Here is a 13,374-nt window from a genome sequence, read left to right on the forward strand (position 1 = left end):
AAATTTTGTAAAGGTGACTTTATAAGCTAAACGATCATAGACAGGAGTATTGAATAAAGAAGCCATTGACAAAAAATATGTCAAAATAATTAAGTATTGGATATTTAAAAATAAGGTTAATATGTCGGAAAAAGTAGATTGGGCAAAATATGTTTCCGAAACAGAGAAAAAGGTAATAATCATAATTAATTTCATAGTTTCGTTCCAAGTTTAAATTCGGATGAAACAAAAATATCTATTTTTGACATTAAGTAAGAAAACAAAGTGCAACTTAGGGTAGCTTGTTGGTATGTTCTTAATGTGACAATCAATTTTATTCTTATATTATGTAAATAATGGAATATGCGACGTAAGTAAATAGAACTCTCAATATGTTGAGAAGAGTTTATGAAACTATTTTTGCGGCGTCTGACTCGATCAGTTGACCAAATTTATAGTAAACATCTCGTTCATTTTAGTTGGAAGGTGTAGATATTACAAAAACAGAAGAGAAACCATCGAATGAGGAGCAAAAAGAAAATGATAGTGATGCTAACCCAGCTGAAGCCAGTCTTTTGGCAAAAATTATCAGAAAAGGATTAGTAGAGAATAAAAATGACATAGAAGTCCAAAGAAAAGATCCTCGATCGCCGTTATATTCGGTAAAAACTTTCGAAGCCCTAAACTTAAACCCTAACCTTCTAAAAGGTGTATACGAAATGGGATTCAACGCACCTTCAAAGATACAAGAAACAGCTTTACCTGCATTATTGGCAGATCCTCCTCAGAATCTCATTGCACAATCTCAGTCAGGAACTGGTAAAACAGCAGCTTTCGTGCTTGCAATGCTTTCCAGAGTTGATGCATCAAAGAAGTATCCCCAAGTATTATGTCTTTCACCTACATATGAATTGGCTATTCAAACTGGAGAGGTAAGTCATCATATTTACCATATTTATCTATTCAAATTCACTGCCAAGAATAAAATTAGGGTCACCCTGTAGTTTGAAGTTATTTGAGATAATTTTGTTTCTCAGATTTTTTTGGTTTCCACATAGTTTGTTAACTGTTGTTAAAAGTTAATAAAATAATTTCACTTTTCTATGATTTTTGTTGAAAAAAAGGTATTTTGATGCCTTTGATGCCTGAGGAATGGTTTGGATCAGATTTTACATCACATTCTGCAGAGGAAGGTCTCAGTATCTCATGGAGTTTTCTAGAATTTATGGAGGCCGGCACTTGTCTCCATAAACCTCTACCTACTCATCCCTAATGTGTTCAATAGGATTTAAATCTGGAATGCGAGCTGGTTTGTGTGATTTGAACCTCGTCAAAATCCTCAGTAATTATGCAAACAGTGCGACACTGTGCATTATCATGCATAAAGGTTGCGTCGTCTCTATTAATAATCATGAATACTACAACATTGTGTTCTAGAACCTCTAGCAGGTACCTGTGCGCAGTCAACGTCACATTTTCCTTGTGAGTGTCAATATATATGCCTCTCATATCAAAGCTGATCTTCCACCAAATGGAGATCATTCGGCACTACACGACTATCTCTAGCTTTGTCGTCGCCAAACTCTTACTTAATTTGAAAAAAAATACTGACTTCAATCCGCTATTGTCTAAGCAAGGTGTGTTTGTGCAAAATTCAACCTGGTAATCCAGTGTTCACGAGAAAGCGGCTGATCAGTAGCTCTAGTTTGAAAAGATAATCCAGTAGTATAAAGTCTGCTCCTAGCTGTCCACTAAAGTATGTTTACATTTCTCATTTCTTGTAAATGATTTCAAAGGGAAACTGCTATAATCGTTTGGTTTCTTAAAGCACTAGAAACGAGAAAGTTATCACCTCTAGCTGTTGTACTCTTGTCTTGTCGTGACCCAGATCTTTTCGTGATCAAACCAGTTTCTTGTACTGCTACCATACTCTTTGCACTCTCAAGATACTTACACCAACGTTTCTCGCTATTATGTACTAACCGCGACCATCTTCTAAAGCTGCCTCAGCACTTGGCGCAACAATACTACACAAACAACTTGCAATAGACACATGAAACGACAGAAACAAAAAAATATCCTGATAATGGTTCCTAGGAATTTACATGAGGGGCGGTTTATTTGTAAAATGCTTATCAAAACAACAAAAACTTGTTTATACAAGCAATCAGTTAGGAAACTATGGTACAACCTAACATACAACAAAAAAAACTTCTAAAAAATAAATTATGAGGTGACCCTAATTTTATGCTCAGCAGTGTATATTGTTTTGAGACGATTTGATTTTGATACTATTAAAATTGTGTAAAAATAATAAGGTATTTAAAGAGTAATGTAAAAATTCGGGGGAACAATTGTACTCATTATAATTTATTGTAACTTTTTATTGAAACAGATTTTATATAATAAATTGTCAAAAAAATTCTGACCAATCCTGTTTATAGTATTAAAATTCATTATTTAGATTGTGTAAGTAATAATATTTCATGTAGGTAGCTGCCCATATGGCAAAGTTCTGCCCAGAAATTGAAATGAAGTTTGCAGTAAGTGGAGAAACAGTCCCTAGAAACTCTAAATTAACCGAACATATAATCATTGGTACTCCAGGAAAAGTATTAGATTGGGGTGCAAAATTTAAAGTATTTGATTTAAAAAAAATTCGAGTTTTCGTACTGGACGAAGCAGATGTTATGATAGCCATACAGGGACACCGAGACCAGTGTATTAGGATCCATAAGATATTGGACGCTGCTAATTGTCAGATGATGTTCTTTTCAGCAACATACGATTCTGAAGTAATGGATTTTGCTGAACATATTGTAAAGAATCCTATTATAATAAGACTAAAAAGAGAAGAGGAAAGCTTAGATAATATTATGCAGTACTATGTACAGTAAGTAATTTTGATATAATAGTTTTCATATATTGATTGATACAAATTTCACTTTTTTAGATGTAATGGAGCAGAAGATAAATATAACGCCATAACAACAATTTATTCTATGGTAGGTGTTGGTCAAGCAATCATTTTTTGTCATACAAGAAAAACTGCTGCTTGGTTATCGGAAAAGATGTCCAGAGACGGACATGCAGTAGCTGTTTTATCTGGTGATTTAACTGTAGAACAACGTATAAACGTTTTAGATCGATTTAGGGAAGGTAAAGAAAGAGTACTTATAACAACAAATGTTTTATCTAGAGGAATAGATGTAGAACAAGTTACCATTGTCGTAAATTTCGATCTCCCAGTAGATATGAGCGGAAAAGCGGATTGTGAAACGTATTTACATAGAATTGGAAGGACTGGAAGATTTGGTAAAAACGGAATCGCTATAAATTTGATTGATTCTCAGAAATCAATGGAGATTTGTAAAGCAATAGAAAAACATTTTGAAAGGAAAATACATTTCTTAAATATAGAAGATTCTGATGAAATTGAAAAGCTTGGTAATTAAGATTAAATGAGTAATTGAATGTCATATTCTTTGTATTGAATAAAAATTATGTAACGTACTTTTTTATTATAATAATTAAATGAGGCAACATATAAATTTTTTTATTTTCCTACAAGTAACACAGTAGGGGCGGATGTACTCAAGGGTATTTTTAGCTGCAGTTCCGAGTCCTACGGATGCAAAAGGCGCCCGACCTATATTAAGCATAATCAATACAACTTGCAACAAAACTAAAAAACTATTGGTGATATTCATACTGAACACACTGTTCACTGTACACCAGCACTCACAATTACATTGTCTGAAGCAAGTTATTGTCTTCAGAGAGTTTAACTTCAGTCTCTGAAGACTTGATTATCAAAATGAGCGTCAGACAGTGTAATTGTGAATGTTAGTGTAGTGTGAACAGTTTTCATAATGAACAAAAAGTAGTCACGGGGGCTGCTAATAGAAGTCAAAACTTTATTATTTCAATAATCAAATATTAAACATCATTTTTCACAACCTAAATCAAGTACATGTTATTTTGCTTCATAAACTGGCACAGGAAATTTTACAGTTTGCGCTAACGTAAAAACTTCCTGTGACTCTCGATTTATTATCTTCATACTTTTCCTTTCGCAAATGATCTGATTTATTCCAAATGGAGGTATCAGCTCATCTGTTCTCATTATTATATGGTTGTTCAAATGAAAGGATAAATTGAGACATTCCATTATATACAACTTAAAATTCACTTGTCAATACAAAAGTGAAATTATAAATTGGTAAACCTTCAAAAAAATAAATCACTATTCCATCTATTTAACTTCACCCGAGTTACGTGAATTTTAACTTAGGTTTAATGGAGTTTTTCAAATTGCCCATTTCTAGTACAAGATAGGTACATTATCGCGTGTATTGAATAAAAAAAGAAGAAACAGTTTTATGAACACTTAACCTATCTATTGAATTAATTTCTTATTATTGAATATTTGGTTTGTTATATGTGATTTCTCAATGATATAAGATGTTTGGAAGTGTCAATAATTTAGATGTATGTACTAAAAATTAAGCTTTGCATAATTTTTGTGCTGTTTTTTGTTTACAGGATGAATTAGAGTTTGATACAAGTTTCTTTCCTGTTACTACTAGTACACAAAGCTTAGAAAATATAAGCGAGAAACGGAAAAATGATTTAATTCAGGAAGAGAAAACAAAAAGGTTCAAAATTGATACACCGCAAAATGTAGGCAATTCATTAGTAAAAGTTCAGAGTTCAGAAAATCATGGAAAAGAATCTTTTTCTCCCAGTAGAGTTGCTAAAAGAATGTTTCCAGGCCCGGCAGGTTTATTAACTGATTTGGGTAATAACTCCGAATCTACATGTCACAACACTTCTGAAAATATTGATGTAAGTTACTTACTTATAAAATTTTAAAATATTGTCATCTATTTGTTTACCAAGGATTTTCTCTTATGCTCCCAACAAACTGTGTCAACATTTATGGACCGACCTTGGACAATGATGAAGACAGATTATTATAGTCACAGTACAGAGCAGTTGTATGATAAATATACTATTAGTTGGATTAAGAAAAAATATTGTGCAAAAAATGTTTCATTCATTTGTAAAGCTCCATTTTTAGCAGCCGTTATTCAGAATTTGGAAACAGTTGATGCCAAAATTCCATCAGTTCACATTACCTTGAAGGACCCCACAGGTAAAACACTAAATAAATGATCAATTACCAACCTTATTTGAACTATAAGTCAATGAAACCCAATCAAAAATATGCATTTAAATATATCTGTTAAATACTCAGATTTATTATGGATTTGAAAAAGTTTATTACAGATTTTCAAAACTTTGTCTCCTATTGTTCAAATATTAGTGATAGAAAGCTTTTAACCACTATTATTAGTATAATTATTAATTTTCTCCTGCATATAATGCGTATGGTACCATATATATCTTTCTAAAACCTCCCTAAATAAAAAAATGCAAATTAATTCCACTCCAAATCATAACACCTCCTAACCAGGTTTGGTGCCCTTACGGTGCTGTTTTTGATTATCTAGGATTGAAAAAGGACCAATTGAAGTTCATTTACGTAGTAAGTTTGAAACTTAACTTAAACTTTTGGCAAACTGATTATTCGGTTCCTGAATTTAATTTACCAAATTGTGCATTGCCTCTACCAACATATCATAAAAATCGGATTTTTATATAGTCTACACAAAAATAAGGTCTTAAAACATTGAAAAAACTTCCTAAAGAAGTATCTTTAGTTCATGGGTGTTGAAAAAATTAATTTTAATCCAATATTGAATCAAAAAATGGTACTAAGATTTAAAATACAAACAATTTGCTGTAAATATGTTTTTTTAATACTTTGGTTGAAAGTACCTACCTGCACCTACTGTGAAGCATAAAGTTGAAGATTCGTTCATTTTTAAAGCGGCAAATTAGGTTCTGATTGCATCATGGTACATCGTGCAGAAATCTCAAACTTTATTGTAGTATAATATACCATTTTTAGGTGTGATAGATGGTACAATACTGTACAGTTTCTATAAGGGCATTTCAAAACATTTAACTGTTGGGTCAGTTGTGATTTTAAAGCAATTTGGTGTTTTGACTAATCAGTACGGTCACTGTCTTACAATAACTGCTAATAATTTACTAGTGATTTATCACCGCATAGAAAATACTACAGACTGTGATAAGGACAAAAGTGATCACGTAGAAAAGATGGTATTCCAAAAATGTAGTATGGATGATATATTGAAAGAGGCACATGATGCTGAAGTTTTACAAAGACATACCGATAGTTATAAACAAAAACCAACATTTTCTAACTCAAAAACGAATAATATTGATCACCATCTGATGACAAATACTTCGTTAGTTTCGACTAAAAAGAATAATAGCAATTTCATCGTCCCAAAGTTGAACAAAATCGTCTCAACCAATAATTCTAGTTTATTAAATCCAAATGTATTACAAAATATGGATATTTGTCAAAATACTTTAGTCAGTACAGGACCATCGAAAAAATTTGTTTTCAAAAAAACTGACCATAGTGTGAATCTACCAATCGATGCTGAAAATATAGTTATAAGTTGTAGCCAGATGTCAGTTAAAGCTGATAAAAAAGATACCGAGATATGGAAAAATGTGTTGGAAGATGTTGATACCGATTCGTTGTTTGGAGATTTTTGATTTTTGTTATTTTATTTTTAATGAATAAATATTTTTGTACCATACTTTCGCATTTTTATTTACCTAGGTATAAAACAACTGATTTTTTTAATCAAAATTAGGCGACATCCCTGATAAACAAATTAAATATAAAATTGTATTTTCCTTACTAAAATTTTAGATTTAAATTGATATAAATTATTGTAATATTTCTTGCTCTCACATTTATGACCGGTAGGCACCCTTTTTATGCTTGTTTACAAAAATGCTAATTGGGGGTAACCAAGCGGTCACTCTATTACGACAATGCCAGAGTCAACGAGAAGTGGCCGATGTGCTGATCGTGAGTCAGTCTGATCTTTCCAGAGTTCCAAGAAACTGGTAACTTTCATCGAAGATGCGGTTCCAGAAGAAAAAAATGCACATCCGAGAGAATGACTGATTCATTATTAGCATTTTGCTGAAAAATCGGATCCTCAAGTCCAACAAGAGCTCAGAGAAACTCGAGGAGTGGCTGGATAGTTAGAATAAGACTTAGGCAACTAACCTTGAGCCAAAAAGGAATTGGATTTCCAAAAAAAATCTAAAAATGTATTTTTGATTGGTTGCTTACAATCCTTTGTGACATTCTGCAAAAGACCAAAAAGGTATATACTTTTTCATATATTTAAAATGCAACAGTAAATTTTGACACAATCTTTTTTAAAAATTCATAAATTGCAGCAAATATTTTGAAAATAACCTAAAAATCTAAAAATTTATTATTGATTTCTTGCATACACTCTTTGGCGACATTCTGCAAAAGACAGGTGGTACAAAAAGGCATACACCCTTCCACATATTTTATTTTAAACAACTTAGTCAACATAAAATAAATATATTATGTTTACCTTTTAATAAAAAATAACATTTGTTTACTTATTGTCACAATTTGTGTGAATCTAATTGTTTTATAGTAATTACCTTCAACTGAAAAATAATGCGAATATATTATACAGTACTGACAAAATCAGAGATCCAAAAAATTATGAAAAATCAGTAGCGGATCAAGATGAAAACGTAAACGGATTAAAAGCGTTAATCACTTAATTATTATGTTTCTTATTTCTTAATCCCTTACTGATTACTACATTCTACTACTTACAAATTAATTATTAGCTATATACTGGCCCCTAGTACTGGCAAAAAAGTATACCTATAATAAATAATACAAAAAATAGATTGGCAATATTGAAATAAAAATAATCTTCCAAACAATCTGGCTTGAAATTATTGCAAAAATCTGCCAATTTTATATTTTTCGTTATAGCTTGAGATATACTATATTACAAACAAATTCTTGAAAAACATTTTATGCATTGAAAGTCTTTTTAAACTTAATTGAATATATAAAAAAATTCGACATATTAAAATCTGTACGTTTCCACTTCTAAACAGCCGAATTTATTATGTTATCCAGAAATGTACATTATTATTAATAATGATAAATTAACTTCTTATAGTTTTATTTGTATTATGTTTTTAAACAGTATTTAATAGAAAAAATTGAAACAAAGGCTTCTATGCGTTTATTTTTAATTTTTTTTGTGATTAATTTATATTGTACAATATGAGGTTGTTATAATTTGATTGTTTTTAAACTTAAAAAACTAACGCTATATTCAACTGGCAAGAAAAATGTAAAATACTTACAATTTCGACATGTGTTTATAAATGACAGTTTGTAAAATTTGTTTATAATATCAATTATTTAAAGCAATAAAAATGAACAACTATTTATCATCACGCACGATATAAATACATCACTACCGGGAAGTATATTCACGCCATCTTTATAACATGACCAAAACATATGTGCCACCATTTTGAAAGACCATCACCAACTGCATGTCAGATTGATTCAGTTAAAATCGAAGACAGTGTCATCTGTTTGACATACCGTGTTTTAAAATGCGGTTATGTCATATACTGCGTTCGGCTATGTTCATCTAATGTCTCTGATTGTTCGGTATCGTTTGGCACTCCACTTTATTTCGTTCTCATTGTTCGGTTCGCATTCGGTTGTATACATTTTTGAACACTCCGAGTAAGATCTTTTTGTCCCGAATCTTGAAAGAGAGTACTGAGATTTCTTTTGACTTTTCGATGCTTACCAATTAGAAATTTTATTCGACAGTTTTTTGTACTTTGTGTTGTTAGTTGTTATATATACGAAAATTCAATTCGGAAAATGGAAAAGCAGTATATTTTCTTTGAGCGTTTGCAGAAAATTTTTTTGAAAATGATGATCACGAAATGGAAGTGTATTCGAAGAGCATAGACTATGCGGAGCAGGTTGTCCTAAGATTTAGTGTAAACCAATTTCAGTATCATTTTCGAATGAATCTGGAAATATTTGAAAACCTGAAAGCATGATTATGCTTTTGTGATATGCGAATAAGCATTTAAAAAGTCAATTTGTGAATATTCCTTACTCTATACTTCAATAGTTATCGATCGCTAAATCGCTTTCTGCTCGCTATGTTCCACGACCAATATTATCGAACGCAACTATAGACTTAGTAGTAATAGACTGTGCACTGACGTGATCCTCCTTGTTTATTGTATTGTACTTTTTCCACCGTTTTATTTCTCTACTCTTTTATCTCATTTCATTAACAATCCTACAGTGAAACTCCATGTTAGACGACGGGTTGTTTTTTTTAAATTAGCACATTTTTAAATATAACTCGTATATGAACTGCGCATTCTACTATTAGTAAGTCTATGAATAATGAAATTTCAACTGTCAGAATTAGGAAAATCACATCAGAATAATTGAAGTTGAATTAAGCAAAAACATGCATTTGGTAATAGTCCGGTTACCGATATCAGATATATTTTACTTAAATCACCCTGATACAGATTTATTTATGGCATACATTCTTGTAATCGACGAAAAAAATTACATCAAGACAGCTCACTGTGTTTCGAAATGAATAACAGTATTACGTCGATTCATGACGTCATTATCACTAGCCAATTTACGGATGTATATTACGAAATACGGCTGATATATCTTCAGTTAAAACTAGGTTATGTCATAGAACTGAAATTTGTTTTTCATGAAATTGTTTGTGATTGTTTTCTTAATTAATATAAACTAATAAAATAATATATCTATATAAACTTAACAAAATATTATACAAATATTTTTATTTATTTATATATAAAAAAGATAAAATAAGCTTGCAACCACCAAAAACGTGTGGTGTTTATTTCTATAATAGGGGTTTTCAGCAAAAACATCTGAAATGATGAACCGTATGTAATTAACAAAGTTATTAAATCAAACATATGATAATACTTTCTCATTGTTTTTATTTAAACATACTAAATATCATGAATACCTTGGTTTTTTGGAAGAGTACTTAATTTGTATCATTTCATTTCATAATTTTATTGAAAGTTCAAACTTTACCTTTCTAAGAAGTGTGTTAAGCTTGAGAATAATTTTGAATAATCAGTTAAAATTTATTTACGAAGACAGATGTTTTATTTTATATTTTTGAATGTTATACGGTTCAAATTTTCATGTTTTCTTATTTGGAATTGAAAATAACTGCTTTGATTTTTCTTACTGGCACCTGTTCCAAGGACATATCCCTAATAATCTACAAATATAGGAATGCAAAAATTTTTACACAAAAACATTTAAAATTTTATATACAAAAACTGGGTTATAAAGTTCTCCAAAATATATTTATCAACGATTTTTATATACATTATATAATAATAAATTCAGATATTTTTATGTGCAATGTGTACCTGACTTGAACCAATTAAATAAAACTAGCATTTCATTTGTTAGGTCAATTCTTAGTACAATTTTTTAATTCGGATTTTCTAGAATATATTTACAAGAACAAAATAAATTAGAAGGTAACAATATATTTTAATAAAAAATTGTTTTTGTTCTATAGCTTAGACAACATCAAACTAATCATTTTTTCTGAAACAAGTCTATTAAATAATTAGAACAAGTTCTTGTTTGACATTGCCATGCCTCATTTTTCTATCATCGATATGAAACCAAAATAACTTATGTTTTTAAGATGTATAGTATAACCCTAAGAATGTTTGTTGTGTACTAACCTTTTTCGCACGGTTGAATTTTCATTTATTACAGAATTATTGTCGGTAGTTTTTAAAAACAAATTATTTCCCAATTTATTAGTTTTATTGAAATCGAAAACCCATGTCGAAATATTAACATTTAGGTATATAATAGATATTTTCAGGTCATGTTGATTTGAGTTTATCAACTTTGTATTGCAAAAAAAAGATTTCTGTTTCCCGGCAAAAACGTTTGTTTGCATAATATATCACATCGATACCAAACAGGCATAAAAGAAAATAATATAATACATGATTTTGATATGTATCTTTGAGTGACACGCCGATTGACGCTTTTCAGCAAGTGAATGGTTTATACCAACAAAGATTGTTAGGAAACGTTACTTGACATTTTAAAAATAAGAACATAATATGAATTGCGTTAACTTTAATACACAGAGTGATGACATAAATGATTTATCTTCCGAAGTTTTCTGATTGCATTGATTCACTCGCTTTCAAGTAGATAATTAACACAATGTACCAATAATCGATTTATATTCGATTTATAAAAATATACTACACTCCACATTTTATTTCACTATCATCTTCGTTATTATAATAGAAGTAAATGTACATTTACTGAAGATAAAAATATAATAAAGACATAAAAATGGACAATCTGGCAATATTGCAGCAACAAATAGGGAATATACCATCTACTTTCTGTATAATTTGGTTCAAAAATGTTTTAGAGGCGTAAATACATCCTTATAGGTTAAGAGGCAAATGTTTGATATACCTTAACCTCAATTTTTATAGATGTCAAAACTGCGTTAAAATATTACACAAAACTAAAATTTTAGTCTACATTTAAGAAATAATTTTTATCACAAAATTATTTTGAATTAATCTGATGTTGTAAAAACTATAAAAAAAATAAAATAAAAAGATAGCACCATATCCGAACTCAGTTTTCTTAGCACCTGTCGGGCATATATATTTAAATTCAATAATATCACAAATTGATATTGGAACAATTAACACTCCTTTTAAAAGGTCCGATAGACAAAGATAAATTTATAAGTTTTAGTGGAATCACATTGTTAGATTCTGGAATAACCTTGAATGTTTTTTTTAATAATTTCATTTTGTTGATCTCATTTGTTAAATCACAAGGAACGTTATCGCGTTCTGTAATTTTATTACAGAAAACAACTTATTTAATAAGATTTTAATAAGTTCCGATCTTCATCTAGAGATGACGCCACCATCTAATTCACGTTTACCTACTAGATCTTAATATGAAAACATTGGATGATAAAGAATTTTGAGCTGTCACTAAACACAAAATAATATTAGTATTTTTATGAACAAAGTTGTTTTATTAGTTCATCCCGTAGCTTATTGTTTCTAGCCAAAAAATATAATCAACCAAAAAGTAGTTTCACGAAGTTACACCCAGAAAACGAATACAAATTTGGAAGAGTAACTAAGTATCGGTATACACCGAGAAAAGTATATCACACATATTTATTTGAGATCAATCTTTTGGAGAATATCGTAAGTTTACAGTTTATAAAGGTTGGGTCCTACGATTGTTCGACGCCATTGTTCACGATTACGTTCGGATAACTTCGTGTGATTAATATTTGTGAGTCAGATTGGAATTTTTCACATCATGTAAAAATTTCGTCACTATTTTTGTAGTAGAAATGCAATTTGTTTAAAAACGTAACGATAATAAATTCACGGAAATCTATGTTAAATGTAATTTTAACGCAGGCCATGTCAAATTTTCATTCTAAACTGCAAGTTTTCACCAAGCCGCCATATTTTAAGTCAACAGCGTTTGACATGGGCGTTTCATCTATAACTTTCTCTATTTTCAAAAACAATATAAATCAGAAAAAACAAAAGTTACAAAGTAAAATCCATTAACATCTTGTACGTTAATAATGACTCTTGTCATAGAGTAAGATTATATCTTGTATATTACATACTATGATAAATTTTGTACGTGTTTTGACTTTATACATGACTATTTCAACATGGCTGCATCTAACCAAAACTGATTCTTTTCTGCTGTTAATTTGCGAATGGTGATTTACCCACCTGTGACCGTTATAAAATAAAACAAATGTTAATAACAAAATTCAGGAAGCAACAGACGAAAAGAATTATTTTTATAAAGTGCTCTAATCAATGAGATGATTTGACTGACATTTGGTTGATTGTTCAAACAAAAGTAACTGAATTTCCCTCTAAAATTTTAATTTGTATGTAATGAAAATGACATTAAATTTCAGTTTCTATATGAATCGATTAGTAAAAATTCATTTGCGCATGATTGCACTCCTCCATGTCAAGCAGCATCCAGCTCTAATCATTCAGTCCAATGTAAATCATAGTTCTTGAGTAAATGGGGCTATAGAGAGTCGATAAACGTTGTAAAACTTTATATATTCTCACAAGTTCAAACATCAAAGTAAAGTAGGTCTATTTCCAGTTCTATCATGCCAAATATTTTACGTAATCTATGGGACCTTCGATTGAACAATAGATAAAAAAACACCAAAAGTATATAAACTTTATATTGTTCAAAATTAGTTTTTGTAACTAAGTAAAAGTTATTTGAAAAATTAGCGACATCTTTTAAAG

General features: G+C 30.1%; 2 protein-coding genes across 2 annotated transcripts; both read left to right on the forward strand.

Annotated features, from left to right (window-relative positions):
- The first annotated feature begins 7 nt into the window (after nucleotides 1–7).
- LOC130898403 (DEAD-box helicase Dbp80) lies at nucleotides 8–3,530 on the forward strand. Its single transcript, XM_057807674.1, has 4 exons — nucleotides 8–172; nucleotides 459–911; nucleotides 2,472–2,872; nucleotides 2,933–3,530. Exons 1-4 carry the CDS (start codon nucleotides 122–124, stop codon nucleotides 3,432–3,434), a joined length of 1,407 nt encoding a protein of 468 aa, XP_057663657.1. The 5' UTR covers nucleotides 8–121; the 3' UTR covers nucleotides 3,435–3,530.
- A 687-nt stretch (nucleotides 3,531–4,217) lies between these two features.
- On the forward strand, nucleotides 4,218–6,681 carry LOC130898472 (uncharacterized). Its single transcript, XM_057807808.1, has 4 exons — nucleotides 4,218–4,470; nucleotides 4,525–4,827; nucleotides 4,882–5,137; nucleotides 5,957–6,681. The coding sequence occupies exons 1-4, from the start codon at nucleotides 4,444–4,446 to the stop codon at nucleotides 6,637–6,639; spliced, it is 1,269 nt and encodes a 422-aa protein (XP_057663791.1). The 5' UTR covers nucleotides 4,218–4,443; the 3' UTR covers nucleotides 6,640–6,681.
- The last annotated feature ends 6,693 nt before the right edge of the window (nucleotides 6,682–13,374 follow it).

The sequence above is a fragment of the Diorhabda carinulata genome, chromosome 10, assembly GCF_026250575.1.
Source record: "Diorhabda carinulata isolate Delta chromosome 10, icDioCari1.1, whole genome shotgun sequence".
NCBI lineage: Eukaryota > Metazoa > Arthropoda > Insecta > Coleoptera > Chrysomelidae > Diorhabda > Diorhabda carinulata.